This window comes from Ctenopharyngodon idella, chromosome 7, assembly GCF_019924925.1.
Source record: "Ctenopharyngodon idella isolate HZGC_01 chromosome 7, HZGC01, whole genome shotgun sequence".
Classification (NCBI taxonomy): domain Eukaryota; kingdom Metazoa; phylum Chordata; class Actinopteri; order Cypriniformes; family Xenocyprididae; genus Ctenopharyngodon; species Ctenopharyngodon idella.
In genome coordinates this window covers 26,884,094-26,906,741 of record NC_067226.1, presented here as the reverse complement: position 1 = coordinate 26,906,741, position 22,648 = coordinate 26,884,094, and the positions used below count along the sequence as shown (strand labels likewise).

Here is a 22,648-nt window from a genome sequence, read left to right as displayed (position 1 = left end):
TTATACTAATAGTAAGTCTTTCTGGTCTCATTGATAAATGTTATTCAAAAGAAAAACAAATGATTGTCTTTAACATCAAGTAAATCCTCCAGTAAAACTACCTGATATGATTGAATCAACAAGAAAATATTGGCTTTAACAGATGAAAGTAATGTTTAGGGGTCTGATCTGGTAGAAAGTGCATGTTTTGAATGTATTATTCATAATTCAGCTAATTTATTTATTGATTTTTCAAATGCTGTTTCTAAAATGTTTTAAAATATGAAAGATTTTGCTGAACAGCATACACTACCATTCAAAAGTTTAGGGTTAAATAAGATTTAAAAATATATATTTAGTTTATTATTTATTTTATTTAGTTTATTACGCTCACCAAAATCATTTATTTAATCAAACATTACAATTTAAAATAACTTTTTACTATTTTGATATTTTATTGTAATATATTCTTGTGATGCAAAGCTGAATTTTCAGCATCATTACTCCAGTCTTCAGTGTCACATGATCCTTCAGAAATCATTCTTGCTGCTCAAGAAATATTTATTATTAATGTCAGTGTTGAAAACAGTTGTGCTGCTTAATATTTTTGTGTAAACCGTGATGAATTTTTGTCAGAATTATTTGAAAGTTCACAAGAACAGCATTTAGTATTTGAAATAGAAATCTAAAATGTCATTTCTGATAAATGTAATTCATCCTTTGCTGAATACATTCTTTAAACAATTAAATAAAATCTTTCTGACCCCACACTTTTGAATCATAGTGTTAGTCCACATGTTAAACTAGTAGCAAACCACACAGCCAGGATCATTATTGAAATGCATGCTGGTCTAAGCTGTTAGCAGGGCAGTTATCTGACCTAACATTCACCTCAGTAAATGATCTATCATAATTACTTTAAAGTAGCGTATTATTTAAAGACCTCTCTCGTGAACCTGAATGTAAGCTCTGTAGCTTCTGCCCTTCGTGCCTGCGGGAACAATTCTGTGTCTGTGACTAACATGGGCCGCCCTGTTATTAGTGTTTGACATGAGAGCCTTTGTAGTTGAGCAGTGTTCTACCTCCCCGCTTTGAGTTCAAGTGACAGCTGTTGGTAAATTGTTGAAAACTTACCACACTCAGGAACCCCCGTTTGATATTCCCCGTCTTACTCACACAGGTAGTTAAACACACTCATCAGCAAATGCGTGCAAGAGCCACCTGTTCGCCTGCACCAGAGTTATTCTGTGACAAACCACCCCTCAGGCACGTCTGAACTCGGTGAACAGCTCATACTCGGGTCAACAGTGGACTGGACAAAGCAACAGCCTTAAAAGAGTGCAGAAATAATAGATGCTAGTTTGATGTGCACACAACAAAGCAGGATTTGTGTGGGGAAGTTTTTCTAAGTGCTGCTTTTGTGTGTGTGTGTGTGCGTGTGTGTGTGTGTGAGAGAGAGAGAGAGGGATTGACTCAGTATTCTTAGAGCAGTGGGACTGAAGTGTCCTGCCTCAGTGACTCAGAATATAAAGGTCAGTCTATTTCACAGCATGAATATCATCATAAGTGCTGATTCAGATGGCATACAGTATGTGGAGGTTTCTTAGTAATCGAGAATGGCTTTCACTATAGAGGAAAATGCATACTTTGGGGTCGGTAAGATTTTAAATTTTTTAATTAAAAAGTCTCTTCTGCTCACCAAGGCTGCATTTATTTGAGAAAGAGAGAGAGAGAGAGAGAAAAAAACTGTTTTCTTTTTCAATGTATTTTAAAATGTATTTAATGTAAATAAATGTAAATTCAGAAATCATTCTAATATGCTGATTTGATGCTTAAGAAACATCTGTTAATATTATCAGTTAAAAGTCGTGCTGCTTAATATTTTTGTGGAAACCACTCTTTTTCAGGATTCTCTGATGAATAGAAAGTGGAAAATAACAGCATCAAGTTGAAATAGAAATATATATTTTTTAACATCATTCATCCTTGAATGAAAGTATTAATTTCTTTATATATATAAATCTATATAAATCTTACTGCCCACAAACCTTAGACTGGTTGTGCATGTTCAAAATAATTTTTACACATTAATTTCTTTACCTTTTACTCATAATTTCTTTAACTTTTACTCGTTGCATATTTTTCGCAAATATGCTCAAAATCATAATGAAGATTCCAGTCATATCCGTGGCTAAGAAAAGGTGTTTAATAATTAGATACTTTCAGTTGTGAAATAAATAATGTGTAAGAAATATGCCTGAGAATACAATAGAATCAGGAACTGAACACTTTTGATTTGGTGTGATTATAAATTACATGCCAAGATCCACTTTCCTTTCAGCCAGTAAAACATTAAAAATTATACTGCAGCTTTAAGACATTTTGATACAAATGTTAACATGGTCTTAATGCAGTAAAGGAATAATTATCAGATTAGCTATATTCAATACTGGTACTCGTTTCTTTTGACATGAAAAGCTTGTTTAAATGGTGGTCATCTGTAATTTCCACAGCATTACTTCTCTTTTGTTGCTTGGAGGCATGTTTACCCTTACCTTCACTGTCTTCACCTCACCATTAGTTACATCTGACTCACTTAGCCCACAAAACTTCAAAGTGTGAGTACATTTGAGTACTCACAAAGTACATTTCTCCAATGACTTTGGTCATTGCAACCCGTAATTATATGGGCTTTGTGTGCTGTTTTAAGTAGAAATGACTCTAGCGAGAGCGATTTGAGGGAGAGTGTGTTTATTTTGATGGTACAGGGACTAAGGGTGCACCTGTTATTTCCCATCTAGGAAGCTGATTCCTCACATGAGTAACACTGCAATAATACCATCAGTCTTTATTTACTCATGAAACACACCACACAAGCTCTTCAACCCCCTTGTGGGAATGTTTGACTACTGCCAGGCCTTTGATTGTGTGTAAAGCCTGCACCACATCTAACAATAAAACTCCCGGAAACATTTAAGTAGCCTACTGTAAATTGTGTTTATGTGATGTTATATATCATTATTATTAGCTCATTGAAAATATTGTTGAAGTGTTATTTACACACCTAAAAGAACATGTAAACAAAAAAAAAACAACTAAAGACGCGTTCCATGTAAGCTTTTCCTTTATTTTCCACACAAACGTGATGATTTGGGCATCTCTGTGCGTTTTAATGCTCGTCGCACTACGTGTTTTCCGCTTTGCCTAACTTGTGACGGGACGCGCGAATGTTTTTGGACAGCAAACAACACATGACTCCTTTCAAACCCATTCAGAGGTTTAATTTAAGCTCCCTCGGGGTCTCCCTCCTCCTGCCCCAGTGAAGGGGCTATTCTGTGATGTCAGACGGGAGAATTCGAGCATTATTAGTGCTGAATAACTTGAATAAGGCACAATGGAGTTGATCTGAATAGAGCGCGGAGCCGGAGAGACGCTGCGCTCAGTCTTCGCGGAGTCGCGGTTACGTGTGTGTCGTGAATACAAGTTGTTTGAAACTTTTTTTTGATGGATGGATTTATAAGCGAGGTTTCTCCTTTCGTGTTGACAGATCTACACGGACTGGGCGAATCACTACTTGGCCAAATCGGGACACAAGCGTCTGATTAAAGACCTGCAGCAGGATGTGAGCGATGGCGTGCTGCTGGCTGAGATCATCCAGGTTATCGGTGAGCGATTCACTCTCTCTAACAGGCAAAAATAATTGATCAAAGATTTTCTGTGCAAGATGTACATATATTGCATAAAATATATTTAATATATTTTTTTAAGTATATAAAATGCTATAATGAATATAATTTGTTCGCTAATAATTAGCCTACTTTTTATTTAATGATTTTTAGTAGGCCTATTTATTTATTTAGGCTATTGTAAGTTCGATCGAAATGATAGGCTTAATGCATTAATGTTACATAGTCTAATTATTAAAAATAAATATATCACAGAGTATTATAAATAAATAATCTGTGACATATTATATATTTATGCATTTATATTTGAACAGCGTTCTCAAGTTTAAATCATGCATTCATTAGACCAAAAATATTGGATTTATTAAACTATATTAGATAAATATAAATACATTATAAACTATTATAAGGGATGAAATTTTGCTTCTTATTTATTTATTTATTTTGATCGCATTGTTCTCAGTGCTGTCTAAAATAAAAGTTTGTGTTTACATAATATATGTGTGCGTACTGTGTATATTATGTGTATATAAATACACACACATACATGTATATATTTAAGAAATATTTACGTGTGTGTGTGTGTGTGTGTGTGTGTGTATATATATATATATATATAAAATAATATTTTTGTTAAATATACATGCATGTGTGTATTTATATATGCATAATAAATATACACAGTACACACACATATATTATGTAAACACAAACTTTTATTTTTGGTGCGATTAATTGTTTGACAGCACTAATACATAATAAAATTAATAAAAAAAGATAACAGAGTAATATTAATACATAATTTGTGACGTATTATATATTTATGCATTTATATTTAAGCAGTCCTCTTGAATTCAAAACATGCATTTTTCTCTAACATTTAATTTATTCAATTATGTTTGAAATGCATCTCAAACTATTATTTATCTAATGTCCTTGTATTCTTCAAAACAGTCTGTTGTAATAGGAGTTTTTAATGCTTTAATACTATTTACATACTTCCGAGTGCTCAGTGTGAAAACTGATGCCTGCAGTTCTTCCCATAGACACGCAAAAATAGAGTTTTTCTTTACCTCTGTCCTCCAAAAATGTGTTGTAAGAACCGGAAAGCATTTGGTTACTTAACAGCAGAAAGTACAGTGTTCTGGGCTAAAGCGGTGTTATATGACTCATCATTGTGGTCATCCCACTTTGTCCTCTTGTGTTTTGACAATTGGCCAATTGAAGCTGAAACCCGACCTGTCCGGTCTGACAGACACAAATGCTGCAGGCAACCAATCACATGCTTCACATATTTATCTTTCTTATATTAAAAGGAGCTGATGGCTTTTGGAAATTTTAAATGTTTGGAATGGTGACAATAAAGATATTTAGATAACCCGCGCCAATTTACAGGGCCCCCAAAAAGTATTGGGATATTTAAAATATATAGAATCATCAGATATCATTGTTTAGAATTTGTTTGCAGATGCCACCTTGATATCATATATATAATTACATATGATACATATAAATTATTTCAAAGATGCCCACCCAAATGGTTGTCCTGTAGCCACAGACTCCCTGCGCTGAGACAGAGCGTCTCAGATGTGTCTGTCTATGCTTACTCACCTGACATCTTACACATTCCCCACACATTTTTCCCACAGCGCAGGAGGTAAAGTGATTCCTGCAGGCATGTAGCTGTCATTGTAGCCGTGTGTGCAGTTGTCAGCTGTGAGCGAACGGCCCTGTTTCAGCTGCCGTGGGGGTATGGGGGTGTGGCTGGGCCCGCCGGGATGCAGGGTGGAGAGCAGTCAGTCACCCTCAGGAAAGCCCCAAAGCAGTCGCATCCCAGCAGGCCCTGCCACACAGTTGCTCAAGCAGGATCTAGTTTCCACATTAGGGGTCAAAAATCTGTCCGGCGCAGACTCAGAAAGGACATACTGCACTTCAGGCTTACAACTAAGGAAATCTGCCAACTTGTTTCCTTTTGTAAATGAATTTGTCTTTATTTCTGTCTTTTTCCGGATACCGCAGCAAATGAGAAGATTGAGGATATTAATGGATGCCCTAAGAGTCGTTCTCAGATGGTAAGCACTTATTTTATTGTTTTATTGTCTTCTGGTTGTGTCATTTTGACAATTGGAGAATATGTGCATTAAAAGGCAATGCTGTATCTGTCCAGGGAAACACTAATACATTGACTGTTCAGAAACACTTTCTCACAGCATGCTTGTCTTACAGTATGGACTTGCACTTTAATACTGTTATTTTTGCTTCTCTTGCGGTCTTTCTTTATAAACATCTGGGGTAGTTTGGCAGAAACTTAAAAAACTCTCGAAACCATCAGTAAATGTATAGGTTTGGAGGAAGCACAAGCCAGATTACAGATGTAAAGAGCTATTTTAGCCAAGCCATAGCTAAGCAAAACAAACTTCAGAAGTCTGAGTATCACTGACGGTAGTGTCACACATGAACAGAGGCAGCGGTTGGTTTTGATTTGTCTCCATTACAAAGGCAGCTGTCAAGTCTGATTGGGTGCAACAAAGGAATCATTTTCAAAGGGCTTTTTTTTAAATGGTAGATTAATCCATACGTGCGTTTTGTTATTATTAGAGGTTTTGATAGTAATAGTGGTCCGTTGAGGCATTGCTCTTGTTTTGACAGTGATGAAGCCCAGTTGAAACCAGCGGATGTTGGGTTTGGAGGCTGGTGTGCTACGATCTTTGGACAACTAGCTTCACTTAAAAGACATCGCTGCTGTATTTGATAAGGATGGGAATCGCGGAGGATTGAAAGATTCTGGTTCCGATTCCAATTAACGATTCATGTTCCTTATTGGTTCCATTAGTGATTCTTTTAGACTTTTTAGGAAGACATATTTGGAAGCATAAACTTAATGTATCCATTTTTGGATTTTAAAAGAACAAAAAAACACTACAATACCATTCAAAACTTTGAGGTTGGTAAGATTTATTTTATGTTTTTGAAAGAAGTCTCTTGTCATCACCAAAGCTGCATTTATTTGATAAAAAATACAGTAATATTTTAAGTATGTAATTTATTCCTGTGATGGCAAAGCTGGTAAAGTGTCACATGATCCTTCAGAAATCATTCTAATATGCTGATTTGCTGCTCAGGAAACATTCATTATCAATGTTGAAAACAGCTGCTTAATATTTTTGTGGAAACTATAATATTTTTTTAGGATTCTTTGATGAATTCAAAAGAACAGCATTTATTTGAAATAGAAATATTTTGTAACATTATAATTGTCTTTACTATCACTTCTGATCAATTTAATGCATCCTTGCTTTCAAAAGAAATCTTACAGACCCCCAAATTTTTAAATGGTAGTGTTTTGATTAACAAAAAAGAATGTGCTCATAAGAGTCATTCATTCAGGATTTGGGCATCACTGGTTGCACTGCATGTTTTTGATTCACTAAAATATTAGTCAATATTAATAAGAGTCAGTCGTTTCGCAATCAGACCACTCTGGTCACTCTGGTTTCTCAATAGCTATGTTTTCATCCACCTATTTTTATGCAAATTTTGGGATATCACATAAAAAAAGGCTAAGATGTGCATACATTTTAAAAATGTATATAAAAACTCAGCTGAATCAGATAATTATTTTATCCGATAAGAAGACATTTACTGAATAAATCCCTCGATGCACAACAAAAAACTCACGGGACTTTTCCTCAACAGAGGATGTGATTGATTGGATACCCGGACTAACCAGCGGATCAGTTTCATTCTAGAGCATCCCAAAGTCTGTCATCAGAATGATTTGGTTTAATGCCCTCCCAGAAGCTTCTCCGCATGATTGCGTTCCCAAACACCAAGCATCCGAACGTGAGATAACTTGACAGCATTTATTGCGTTTCGTCTGCTACTCTGAGACACAAGTCATTTATCATTGCAGCAGCTTCCATTTTTATTACAGATATTTTGCGCCAGTTTCTCAGGAAGTGACGATTTGGTTCTCTTGAACACATGGGATGGAAACGCTGATTTATTCACACGTTTTATGCGATATTCCAATTTTGCGCATAAGTTAATTTCGCAACTTTGGATGGAAACAGCTATTATAAATGTGACTGAATAGTCAGAAAACTAGTGCATTTTTGGAACCGAATATTGTGAAAATCAAGATTTTTTTTTTATGAAATGAAACAAATCTCGTTTCCCAGCCCTAATGGTTGACCCGTTTTACAAAGAAAGCTTGCTGGTAAACAGCCTGACTATGCTGGTGTTTTTAGATGTGAGAGGTAGATTAGGAGCTTTGAATGGCAGGGGTCTGATTGTCCAGGAGCTGATCTCTTTTACCCGTCTCTCTCATTGCTATCTCTCACTGACTTCCTCTTTCTCTGGCTCCATCAATTAGCTTCGTCCCCTTAGAAGCAAATTGCACCGTAATTTACTACTTTTAGACACACACAGCCTTTGTGTTCCCATTTTCTTTCTCTTTTCCTTTTCTTTGCTCACAGTTTTCTCTCATTCTATAGCTGCATGAATACTCTGGTCTTTTGAATTTCATCATCTTCTATATCTCAGCCGGTGGTAACTGTATTAGCATGTGCCTATATGCACGTCTTTTCGTATGTCTCAGCAGGCATTCTGTATTTATGCATCTCACTGCAGTTTTCACTCTGAAGCTGTTTAAATTCCAGAGTGTGTATTTGTTGGTGCGCGTGTGTCTTTAGCTTGGAAGCAAAACACTGCTGGAAGCAGGTGCAAGCAAAGCCATTATGCAAATATCATCATTGTGGGTTTTTATCAAGAACGGGAATTACACAATCGCTCAGTGAATGGGCCTCTAGTAACAGCTTACACTGGACATACAAGCACTTGTGTTGATTAGCATAAAGATCGATTCGGTGGAATAATATTGCTGCAACCGCTAATTGCTGACATGATACTTAACCTCAGCATTCAGATGGTTAAATATGTAAACACATTAAGCCAATCAATGGAGGGGTTTGGGCTCATATTGTAAACTGAGGAATTTGAATTAATTTGTCACAATAGCTTTGGAGGACCATAATATTGATGCAGCATGTTAACTTTTATGGAACAGTTTTAAGCGCTCAGCATGAAATACAGGTATGCAACTCATTTTACTTCCATAATGCATCAGAAATGGACGTTACATAGTAGGGCCTTAATAGGATGTCGACCAAAAAAGAAATAATAATAATAATGATAAATATAGCTGCGAGCAGCAATCATCGGGGTTCAAGCACTTTAAGGCCTTTAAGCACATGCATAAAAAAGTATTATATTTATATTTTATTATGGAAAAGACCATTTACAGCCAATACAGGCGATTTAGTAAGAAAAAAAAAAGGGTTTTAAAGGTTTTTTGACAGTTTTAGCGCCTCCAAGAGGCACAATCCCACCACTTTTTTTGGGTGTCCTCAGAGTGAGCCCATACATGTGTGTGTCAAATTTGGTGAAAATATCTCATTTCGTTTTGGAGTTTTAAACATTTATAAGTATGAGAACATAAAAAATGACCCATGGATGACTTTGTTTTGATTTTTTTTGCCACTTCCTATCAAAATTTTGACATTTGGGATTTTATATTTAGTAAACCAACTTAGGTTCCGTGTTTCCTACGGTGGTTTCGTCTCGATCGGACTAACGGTTTCGAAGATATTCGCAAAAGTATTGTAAGCGCTAAATCACAACTTTGCACAAACCATAAGCCAAAACCTGGCAAGTCTGGTATCGTTGGACTCGGCAAGGATTCAGGACTCTAAAGACATGACTCCCGTGAAAATAAGTCAACTACACACAGAGTTATATACATTTTCATCCAAAACCATTAAAAACAAGTTTTTTAACAGTTATATCGCCACCTATGGTCCGATCTCCAAAAAAGTTGGCGTACTTCTTTAGAGTCATATGTTGCATGTGCTCACTTAATTTCGTGGCGTTCTCATTAGTGGAGTTTTCATTAATGATTTATAGGCTTTTGAGTGTATTTGGCCATGCCCATTATGTAACTGACCCTGTTATAGCGACCCAAAGGGTAAAGTTCAACTTTTTTTTGATAATTATTGATCTAGAGTGTCCAGAGAATTGTCCAGCACTGGTTTGGTTCCGATCGAGCGAAAAACCTAGGACTAGTTCGCAAAAGTAGGTTTTTCACATATTTGCGAATAATTAATGAACGATTTGATTGACAGCATTGGTTCTTGAGGCAAAGTTGTTCAGCATGAGGGGATCTATCAAATGATATGCATATTGTGTGGATCTGTGAAACACCACATAATTACTGAGGCATAAAACTCGTTAGCGCCAACTAGTGGCCGATTTCTTTCAAAATTCGTACAGTCCTCTAGGACCATGAGTCGAACATGTCCACCGAGTTTCGTTCCGGTCGGCCTCTGTTAACCTTGTCTAATAGGTGCTCAAACTTCATTGGCCGATGGCGGCCATGTTTTTTGAGATACGCCAATGTCCTCATATACCATCATGCCCCCTTGGACCAAGACACTGCATGCCAAACTTCAAGTCAATCGAACTAACGGTTGTGTAGTTACAGCTGTTTTCATGTTTTTTTTTTTTCAAGTTATAGTGCCACCTAGTGTCCAATCGACGCATTTTTTTTTTTTTATCGTGACCAAAGATTGAGCCCATAAACATGTGAACCGAGTTTGGTGCGAATATCTCATTTCTTTCTCGAGTTATAGCCATTTTAGTAGAAGTGGCTCCGCCCACATCTTACGTTTTGGCGCCCCTTAGCGACCATGAACCCAAACTTTTTTTTTGATAATTATTGATATTCAGACTCCAGAGAACATTTCTGCACTGGTTTGGTTCCGATCGGGTCAAAAACCTAGGACTAGTTCGGTTTTTCAAAAAACCCAAAATACCCGAGCAAATCCGAGACATTCATCTTGTCCGTCTTGAGCCAAGGATTCCAACGATATAAGACACTTGAGCCTGGGCCAGGAGTTATGAGCCATTTCGTACTTTTTACCGCTGTAGCGCCCCCGTCAGGCCGATCGGGGAGAGTCTTGGTGACGTTGTAGGCGGTATGAGTACTACCAGCCCTCAAAGTTTCAAGTCTCTACGACTTACGGTTTGGTCTGCCCAATCACTTTTAGGGGAGAATGCTGATCATTGGAAAATTTAACAATTACAATAGGGTTTCAGCACTATGCGCTTGAACCCCTAATCAGCCAAAACATGTTTTTATTCAAATCTAATGTTTTGCATGTTTCTGTGGTAGGTTTAGGGGTATGGGTTAGGTTAGGCGATAGAAAATATTATTAACCTGATATAAAGTCAATGGAAGTCTATGCATTGTCCTCACTAATTTAGTGAAACAAACACGTGTGTGTGTGTGTGTGTGTGTGTGTCGCTCTACTCTCAACTGCTTAACACCTTTTTTCAATAAATGTGGAGTGTTAGTTTCTATTTAAACAATATATCTGTTACCCCTGGATATTTTGTGTTCATCCGATAGCTATTTTATCAGGCTGGGCTATAGCATCAGATTCTCACATTTATGTTTGGGACTGTTTTTACACCTGTTTGTTCCGTCTGATCCCTTTTAGACCATCTCCTCCTCCCCTTTAAACCACCCAGCAGTCAGACAAAGCAAAGCAAACTGCTCGCAAGATACGCTGCGTTTTATATCAAGGGCTGTTGACACAGGGCTGCGAAAATACACAGGAAATCTCAGTGTTGTAACTCACCTAGTAGTGCATATTGACACTGAGATAGTTGCTTGAGCTGAGTCATTCTCTGGTCACATGTCTGGTGGATGTTAGTAAAGCAGAGCAAAGTGGCAGAAATGACAGAAAAAACGTTTTTATGGACAAAAAATGATGGGAGAGGACAGCGTGAATATACAATATATAACCACTTCACTGAACCACTTCACTCTTGTCTTTTGTTTTGTTAGTTAAGGGGGAAAATTATAAGTGGAATGATTGGCATGCTAATCCAATTTGGTTGTCTGTCAGTCATCACAGGAGGTTGTTTTTTCTTCTTTGCTTTAACTTTAATGAGGCCTGGATTAGATAAGTGATGGAAGTAAAGTTGGACAAAATTCATTCATTTTTTTAAAGAAATATATATTTATATTTAGCAAAAGTGCATTAAATTCACTGGCGATACTAAAGACTGTAGTAATGGCTACTGAAAATTCAGCTTTGCCATCACAGGAATAAATTCCATTTTTCAATTATTTTTAAAATTATAATAATATTAAAATATTTCTGTTTTTACTGTATTTTTGCAGCCTCAGTAAAAAAGACTTTCAAAAGCATTAAAATTATTTTACAGCGAAAGTATTTCTGCACAGGATACATTTTAATGTTGCTTTATTATGCTTATATACATGGTCTTATCATGAAACAGTCAAATGTTACAGTACCTGCATCAGTTGCTTTGACTTAGAATAACACATTTTGAGAGGGAAAAAAGAAAGGCCTCAGCTTTAATGATATTATTATGTTTTTACTACAAGCTGAGATATAATCATGTAAATGTAGGGTGACATTTTCATTTTTTTTTCTTTACTTCAGTGCATAAACCTCAAATGTGTTTCTGGCTCATAGTGACTCTAAATTATATTTTTGATTTTTTTTTTTTTCTTTGATGTTTCGCAATACAATAGTTCATTGTATGAAAACAAAGTAACTTTCTGAACTGAAAAATCTGCATTGGCACATTTTTCTGACATTAGACAGACACATTTGAGCACATGACCACCACATTTACACATGAACAACACATATTTTGTGAAGTAATAAGGAGGAACGAGGATTTTATTCCAGTTTGTATACAACTTAAGATGATATCTTTGTAAAGGATTCCAACATTGGATCTGAGAGGCTAAAGTTTATTGAGCAAAATAATTTCAATATAATTTTCACATTTTGAACATTTTAAATCTCTCACAATGCAATGCAGACTTTGCAAAGTGGCTGTTTTTGAAAGATAAAGCAGCTAAAAACCATATTTGATCCATCAACAAGGCACAACAGCAATTTAAAAGTCAGAAAATTATCATAGAATAACTACATTTTAGTGTAAAACAATAACAATACTATAAGTGTAGAGGAAACAAACAAACAAAAAAAAGTAGAAAGCATGATATGACATCTTTAATGGTTAGCATCCATAATATTGATGGTATCAGATATGCTTGTTGAATTAATTTTATCCTAATTCTATTAATACACAAGTGTCTGGATACTTTATACAGTATTTACTGCAATTACATAAAGCACGTCACATGACCAGTTCCCCTGTCAGTCATCACCTTTAAGTGCACACATTCTCTCTCTCTCCTCAACTCTATCTCACTGTCACATAAACACACTTACACACAAGGAGAACTTTATTAGAAAACCAGAAGTGATGAAAAATATAATGACAGAGAGGGAAAAAACAGAGCTGGAGACAGATAATGAGAGAGACTTTGTGTGTGAGGGAGTCTCATATAGAAGGAATGTATCCGGCATATGTTCACATGTTTATGTGTTTGGGACAGACAATAGGTGTGTGTGTGTGTGTGTGTGTATTTGTTTAGCAGGCCGTCTCTGCCCTGTTGTGTTAGACACTATAGAGCCTCTGAGGAGCAGATACACTCTCACAGGTAACATGCAGCGAGGTGAGAATAAAACGCTCTGTCTTCAGGTACGGTGTCGTATTGCTTTAAGGACTTATTGGATTGATTATCGACATAGGATACTTACAGGACAGGGAGTAAGATAGAACTCAAAATGCTTTTGTATTGTTATTTTTGGTATAGACATGTAAGTGTTGTACTGTACAAACTGACAGTCATACAGCTGTGTATCGTCTGTAAATGGCAAACAAATTCATTTTTTCTAAGTGCTTTAATTGTTTCATTATTATGGAAAGTATACAAACTTACATGTCATGTTTGGAAAGTTTTTAGCATACTTTCGAGATCTTTGGCCAGTCAAACATTTTGCTGGAGTACTTCAGGCCACTAAATTTATTTAGATAAAGCTTTAACATTGAGCTCAAATGTGCATTTTTATCATTTTTTCCTGTTTTAAAGTTGTATTACTTTAAGAATTATGTTTAAATGTAATTTTAAATTGTATAAAAGTCAAGATATCAGGGTCATTGATGAATAAGGTTTTTAAAAGTGTAAAAAACATAACGGACGAAATTAATTTTGAAGATTTATTAAGTGTTAAAAATGAGATTATGTGGTTTCTATGATCAATTAACACTGCTTTTGTCATTTTTACAATATGGACAAAATTTGTTACCAAAAAAATCATTCGGTTTAACCAAAATTTCGGTTTTATCAAATGACACTTTTGGTTATACCGAATGACGATATTTTCAAATAATGCTAACAGGCTGATATCTAGCTAGTTAGCTTTCTGGCTAGATAACAAAAGGACAATTAATTATTTTATATTTAGCACAAGTTTTTAAAATATTACAACATTTTCCATGTTTTATAGCGGTTGTACCGAATGACCTGATGTTTCGGGACATGCGTATGAGCAAGTGAAAAAAATGAATTTTTCAAATAGTTAAAAGAGAGTTAGTTACTTTGCTTCACGACCATGTGGTCCTTTGCAGGTGTCTGAATGATGTCACATCCTGTCACATGATACTGACCACATGACTTGATCCAAAATGGTCCCTTTATATTGGTTACTCCGAATGACATCAATGAAATTAATTTTTCCAGACATTCTTTCTTATAAAAAAAAAATGACCTCTACACATAATTTTAATACCATTTTGCACTATGTTAATATATGATGTTATAAAATATACATTTATTACATTTTAAGATATTTTAATCACAAATGAAATGGCTGTATTGGCCTTTGGACGATTAAACCGAATTACCTTTTGACACTTCAAAATCTTTAAAATACCTTTATATGTAGCAAAATATATTTAAAACCTTTTGGGTTCAATAAAAGAGATCTAGTTGTACTACCTTACATACTTTGGATGTCATATCTTAGTTTTTTATTATTATTTTTATTATTAAAAAATGACCCGTCACGTCATTGACCCATCAACATCGATCTATGAAGAAACAAGACTGGTTGACCACTAATGTTTTTCACTAGTGAATTTCTGTGGCTTATGAATACTAGCGTGTGTTTGTTTTTGGTTAAGTGCTTTTTATGGTACTATAATCAGTTGTTTGCTTTTATTTCAGTAGGTTCTGATTTCTATTGACCCAGTGAGTTTTTAATGCAGCTATTATGAGATTGTCATTCAGAGTGGCTTTTGCTGTCATGCATGACCTGCAGACCAACAATTACTGAAGACAATGTTATGTTAGAGCTAAATTGCCCCACACCCCATTTTTCTAATGCATTCACATTGACTTCATAGAATATTATGCCTTGTAATTCAATTCACAGAGGGAAAGAGAATATGGATTCTATTTCAACCCCTCTCTCTGTGCTATTTTTATTTAGAAATGTTATTTTTAGTCCTGGATGTCTGGGATGTGATTCCTTCAAAGGTTCAGAGGAATCCAGAGCAAATTCTTTCCTCACATTTCTATATCTCCCTTGACCCTTCAGGCCAGCAACTGTTGGCTGCCAGCAACTGGGATATAGTCAGCGAGGCTGAAATGTGTTGCTACGGCTGACATAACTGACACGTGTGCTGACTAACCCATGGCAGAGTACCAGTTCTTTAATGCAGAACATTGGCATTAAATCAAAGCGATGCTCTATTAATTATACGGTGGCCCCAAAAATAGTGGGACACTTGAGCTTAACTTAAAAATGTATGAATTTCATTGCATAACAAAAAAAAAAAAAAAAAAAAAAATCAAAGGAAGTGGTTTCTGCAAACAAAGGATGCTAGAGCTTGTCTCAGAACTAACTTTTCTTATTAGCCCTTTTTGCACTTTTAACCATCTGGTGTAGTTATCACATTAATGATGAACAAGTTCTACAAATGTTTCAAATAGAGAAACTGTTGGAATACATTTTAATAATGAACAATATATCAAACCTACTAAAAACTACTTTTTGTTAAATGTTTTGTTGTAAAAGTGTGCTTATGTGAAAATACATACAGTCAAGCCAAAAATTATTCAGACATTTTTAATATATTTTTGATATATTTTTACTGGTGGGTACAGGACACTATAGTTCATTTATGTAAGTGAGGATAGCAAAATAAAGTAAACTGTGACATATACCCAAAAATTCTTCATACAGTGGACTACCAGTAAAATTGATAAAAATTTGGAACCAAAAATGATTCAGACACTTTGACCTGACCATGTTTTGATTAAGTGTTATCTGACATAATTAAGATTAATTTTTTCTGACACAGTTTAACTCTGAGATCTTGTCATATTTTATTACCATTTTTTTTAAACTATAGATATATGTAATATAGATATATGTAAACTATATATATATATATATATATTAGTAGTGCTCATTTAGATGAATCAAATCTAACATAAAAGTGTGTGTTTACATAAAATATGTGTGTGTGTGTATATATATATATATATATATATATATATATATATATATATATATATATATATACACTGTGTTTCAAATTATTATGCAAGTGACATATCAGCAGAATTTCAGTACAATAAACATTCAGATTTTAGTTTTTCTAAGAAAGTGTTTGTTTGTTTATTTATTTATCCATGTCTTTTTAGATAACTGGTATCAATCTCAGACAAAATAATTTGCCAGGTACTTAGGTAAATGGAAACCCTAAAGATGTTGTTCCACATTATTAAGCAAGTCACAGTTCTCATGCAATATGGGGAGGAAGAAAGATCTTTCTGAAGATGAAAAGCATGAAATGGTGCAATGTTGTGCAAAAGGCATGTAAACAACTAATATTGTGTGAAAAGTGAATGCAGATTATCGAACTATCATAAGATTTGTGAGTGATTTATAGCACAGCAGAACTCGGTCAGATAAAGGCTTATTAAGGAAAGTTTCTGTCAAACAAGTTAATTGTATTAAAAGGGCAGCTATAAAAAAGCCAGTGTTGAGCAGAAAACAGGTATTTGAAGCTGCTGGTGTCTCTGGAGTCTCCAGAACCTCTCCATGCAGGCTGGCAGTTATGTGTAAAATTGCATTTTAGCCACCACTAACCAAACCTCACAAAGAGAAACATTTACAGTGGGTGTAGAAATACATTTTCAAACAGTTTTATTGCTGTGGTGTTTTTTTGCAGCATGGGATAGTGCATAGTGCATTGTATTTCAAAAGGCACTATCCTTCTTTTTTATACTATAGCAGAAAATGGTCAGTTATGAACTCCACATATGTTGCAGAAGTCATTTTGACACCCTCAGAGAACCTAAAGGGACATTCCATCTCACTTCCCAGTATTCCAGCCCAAATCTTCATCTGCCAGCTCCCTGTTGACGTCACAGTCTTGTTGGAACGTGATGGCCATTCACCAACCGTCCAGAAATCCATCCATTTAGACCATCAATTGTAATACGGCATTCGTCAGTGAATAAAACTAGTCTTCATGTATTTCTAAACCCACTGTAAATGTTTCTCTTTGTAAGCTTTGGTTAGGAGTGGCTGAAATGCATCTTTACACACAACTGCCAGCCTGCAAATACCTGTTTTCTGCTCAACACTGGCTTTTTTTTATAGCTGCACTTTTAATACAATTAATTTTTTTGACAGGAACTTTCCTTAATAAGCCTTTATCTGACCAAGTTCTGCTGTGCTCTAAATCACTCACAATTGTTATGATAATTCGATAATCTCTATTCAGTTTTCATACAATATTAGTTGTTTTCATGCCTTTTGCACATCATTGCACCATTTCATGCTTTTCATCTTCAAAAAGATCTTTCTTCCTCTCCATATTGCATGAGAACTGTGACTTGCTTAATAATGTGGAACAACCTCTTTAAGTAGGGTTTCCATGTACCTAAGTAGACCTGGCAAATTATTTTGTCTGAGATTGATACCAGTTATCTAAAAAGACATGGATAAATAAACAAACAAACACTTTCTTAGAAAAACTCAAATCTGAATGTTTATTGTACTGAGATCCTACTGATATGTCACTTGCATAATAATTTGGAACACAGTGTATATATACATACACACATATATAAATATGTGTACAGTATATGTATGTATATATATAATGTAAACACAAAGTTTTATGTTAGAAGCGATTAATTGTGATTAGCACTAGTGTGAGTGTGTATATATATGTATATATATATATATATATATATATATATATATATATATATATATATATATATATATATATGTGTGTGTAAGCAAAAAGGTATGAGAGGCTGTGCTGTATCGTGAATAAGTCATGGCTGAATATGCCTGCAACCCCTTCAGCCGTGACTTATTCACAATACAGCACTAGCCTTGAGTACCTTATTGCTTTTATAAAACGGTTACTACACAATACAAATATTAAAGCCAAAAATATGTATCAATGCAACTTTCATGAAGTAAACTGTCACTAAAAGCCTTCCTTCCGCCGGAAAAAATAGTCCCTGACCGTGAACCGCAACAGAAGTTACATTATTACGCCATTAGATGGCGGCAAAGACTGTCTTTATGAGTGTGTCAGTCAGTAGCGAAGACTTTTATATTGAAAAGACTGAATTGTTTTGAACACGGAACAAGACGCAACTGACAAATGCTTTGACTAGCACTGTCAGTCATGGGAAAACCCCTTAACTGTTAAAAGGTCAAAATAATACATCGGACATTTAAACAGATTTTTTATTATGAACATACTGTAGGACTGACCTGAAGGAAAATGCTAAATCTGAATGCAGGTAATAAACTCGCTCACTCGATCTTTCTCAAAATACTCTTCTACATAATACAGTAAGCTTCAATGAGAACTAACATATGTTTACGTTGCTAAGATGCAAAAATTTTTGGTAAATGTAAACACCAAAAGTGAAATGAATAAGCCTCAGGCTGGAGTAAATGCAAATTCACATCTGTACAGTAGAGGGCGCAGCTCAAACAAACCTTTCTGGATTGCAGAAGAATAGGACGCAGGAGAAGAAAGTTCAACTCTTACTTCAGCAATAATAAATAAATAAATAAAACATAAATATGATGTTTATCTAAAATAATTGTATTACTAGAGTTGAATTAGATCATCAAAAATCAGCAGCAAAGACGAGTTATTTAACGTATTTAATTATTGCAGGTTTAAGTAATATTTTGAGTTTGCATTTCACTATTTGTTCATATTTATTCATTTCGAGGAATACTTGAATCTGTTTTTGCGCAAGTGAGATGAGTAAATGCATGTTCACATTTATTATGGAACTACAGTGACCATCATGTTCATACAGCACACACAACACCTCTGCACTTACTCAAGATTTCTCTCAGCATGTGGACAGGAGAGCTGTCAGTCAATAAATGTGAAAACAAAGTAACTTGCGTTATTTTGTTGTAAATTTAACAGTAATGCGTTTAAAAAGTAATCTGATTATATAACTCCCATTACTTGAAATGCGATTACTGATTATGAATAACCTCGACCAGAGTATGGTAAATATTATTAACAAATTCCTAGTGGAGTCCACATGACCTTTAAGTATAGCCTATTACATCACTCTCCTCTCAGCCAATCAGATATGCTTATACATTTAAATTGAGTGACACTAGGATACGGCTGGGTCAGCATCATGGCCTCGATGGCGTCTCCTAGCAACAGGGCAAATGTGACGCCTTCAACGATTGGGAGGAAAGGCTTTGCATACTGCTTTGACTGAGCAGCCAATCTATGCTCTCTGATAACACTACACCTCCTAGAGTGAGTGAACGTCCAGTCACATATTCAGCCACAGAGCTGATGTGAAGCAAACTGAATCTAGACTGCAAGGACACAGCATCTGTTTTGAACTTAACCAGCCTGTTTGTTTTAGGTGATAATGGCTTTTTTGTGTTTGTGTGTGTGTGTTTTTTTTTTTTTTCATTATCATTTTAAATGATCGTTACAGTGCTTATCAAAATACTCTCCTTATTTCTCTCTCTAGATTGAGAACATTGATGCCTGTCTGAGCTTCCTAGCAGCCAAAGGTGTGAACATACAAGGACTATCAGCCGAAGGTAAAACATGCCTATTTATAGCTTCAAGTAAGATTTCATAACAATTTGATCTCAGCTAATTGCCAAGTCAATTACTTTGCAAAATATGGGCTTTTTTATACTTTAAATGATTAACCTGGGTTATGTTGTTACAAGTTTGACACTGTTCATACTTCACCCGGGGTTAGTAACTTAGTAATTTGGGTAGTTAGGTGTCAAGATTTTACTCTGTACATATTTAATTCCTGGGTTAATGTTCTTATTTGCATATTTATGAGATTACAAACATTGATTGGACAATTACAGCACACAGTTTGTTACTTTATCACTTAATGTGTTTTCCTTCACTTTTTGTCATTTTTATCTTATTTCCTCTAAACAAAGGGCATAAAAGTTTATTTGACTGTACAAAGTACATTAATATTTAATGATGCAAGTGTTGTTTACTTCATGATTGTCTGTTTGATACCAAACAACTTGCTGTAACTCTCAAGCAAACGTCTTTGCCATTGGGAAAGCTGTACTTCATAACCCAGGGTTAAAAGTGATGCTAAACCCCTTTTAGAATTACATGCTGGTTAATGGCATATCAATGAAACTACAATAAAATATGAAAGCAGGTGGCTTGACTGATGGTGGGACTCTGCCTGATAACTGGAAGGTTTTTGGTACAGTTTCTACAAGGAGAAAGAGCGAGATGCTCAAACCTCTCATGCTTTATGGGGAACTGTGCTTGTAATTAGCACCCTAGTAATTACTTTGAGAGAAAAGTGTCTGCAAAATGATATACTAAACAGCAATCTGTTGTTGAACATCTCTCCCTCACATAGAGATCCGGAATGGAAATCTGAAAGCCATCTTGGGTCTTTTCTTTAGCCTGTCTCGATACAAGCAGCAGCAGCAGGCGATCAGACAGACGCACACGCAACACACACATTCACACGCTCCCTTAAGCCAGCAGAGCAGCGCTCCGGCCCAGCTGATCTCCACCTCGCATGGGACACACACATCAGCCTCACACACACACAGAACACAGGCAGAGATGCAGTCCAGGTAAAATATCCGTCTGTCTGTCTGTCTATCTATCTATCAATCTGTCTGTCTGTCTGTCTATCATTATAACATTCTATCTATCTTATGTACATATGTTATATGGATTATTTGTGGTTTGATGGCAATCTTTCTGAATGTGTTTTCATTCTCTTAGCTTTGATGTTGTTAGTCATCACTCTGTGTTTGTCTCTCTCTATCTCTCTCTGTCTCTCTCTCTCTCTCTCTCTCTCCCTTTATCTCTCTTTCTTCTCTTGTTTCTCTTCTTCTTTCAATCTAGGGATGGCTCTCAGAGTAAACTCAAGTTTTCCATTGGTCAGAAAAAGTCTTCTAGGTAGCACTCTCACTCCCATCCTCTCTATTTCCTCCTCTGTCAACCTGCTTGTCATCACCCTCCTCTTCCTCACTTACTCTCTGCATGTTATCTTGTGGTCTAATTCTACCTATGTATGTACAAGATTATAATTAAATATTAATAATTATTATTTGCCTGTATATATAATTCATTATAAAATATTAATTCTTGCATCAATAATGTCTTACATTACAGTTATAATTGAGCTGTATCTTCTCATAAATAACTGTAAACACTGTTATAGCTAAAGAGTGTGCTGCATTAAAACACATGACCAACACAATATTTCAGGTGTTTTATCATGTGTTGTTATAGTTTGTTACACTATTTAAAGCATGTGAACCATTCAACATTCATTCAAAGTATTTTAACTGTGATTACAGTTATTAAGAAACCATATAACCATGCAGTGTTTACTACAGGAGACATATCTGGCTGGACCTCGGTCCCTCTAGGGAGGTAGAAACTACCGTTTCTGTGAAAAGATCTTTATAAACGCGTCTCGTTACAAATCTAGTTAAATGTTGTAATCATCTTCCCATATAAATGTTGGATATTATGCTAATGTGAAAATAATGCTGGTGCCCGCTACGTTCCCAAATGCACGCTAAACACACAGCACATGCAGAGATGGAGTTCACTGCATTCATTCACTGTGAACTAATAACAGAGGCAGGAAAAACGTACCGGATCACGAGCAGATCCTGTGAGCAAAGTGCGCACTTCGCTTTGAAACACGCAGTGTAAACAGATTATATACTTATTTAATTAAATCAGTCTTTTGCGATTTGATAAGGGCACAAAGTCATATCGCGTTTTAAATAGCGCCAAAGCAATGGAGCAAAACAATGTTACAGACATTTTATATTATTATGAGAAGTTTTAAAATATTTTTGGTTATGAAATGTGGTGGGACAGATTAGACGATGGCGGGCCACACACACACACGTACACATACATACATAAATACATACATGCATATATATATATATATATATATATATATAGATAGTAGACGTGCCGATATTCGGTAATGCGATATATCACGATAATGAATATGCACGATATTGTTATCGTGGGCACTTCAAAATACCGTAAATAATAATCTATTACCAATTATTAAAATTTTTATAATGCATTTAAGAATACTTTCCGCATCAACCATATAAAATACACAACACCGCTGTATTCTGCGTCAAAGGGACACACGCTCAGATGTAAACAAGCCCAACGTGCATGAGAAGCACATGGCGGAACGAGTGAAGGAGACGCGCTGAATGAAAGTGCACGTTCACTCAATTCAATTCCATTCAGATAGCTTTATTGGCATGACGAAAAAAAATACATTTTGTATTACCAAAGCATTTAAACAACATAGAAAATTAATCTCTGACAGCAGAGCGTGCTGATGGAACAGCAGAATGCAGCGGTTACCCCGGAAACCCCGCAAACAAAGCAACTGCACTAGTGAAGTTTTTTAAAAATGCTTCAAACAGCCATTCATTTTT

General features: G+C 35.5%; 1 protein-coding gene across 8 annotated transcripts in view; it reads left to right on the top strand.

The window, feature by feature from the left end:
- The window catches only part of nav2a (neuron navigator 2a), a 217,840-nt gene that overhangs the window by 137,324 nt on the left and 57,868 nt on the right, over positions 1-22,648 (top strand). For 6 of the 8 annotated variants that reach the window (XM_051900032.1, XM_051900030.1, XM_051900028.1 and 3 more), the window contains 5 exons: positions 3,527-3,644; positions 5,685-5,737; positions 19,684-19,756; positions 20,566-20,788; positions 21,066-21,119. In XM_051900032.1, coding sequence (XP_051755992.1) covers positions 3,527-3,644; positions 5,685-5,737; positions 19,684-19,756; positions 20,566-20,788; positions 21,066-21,119 — 521 coding nt within the window. The remainder of the gene's footprint in view (positions 1-3,526; positions 3,645-5,684; positions 5,738-19,683; positions 19,757-20,565; positions 20,789-21,065; positions 21,120-22,648) is intronic. The other 2 variants (XM_051900031.1, XM_051900034.1) reach the window with 1 other exon arrangement.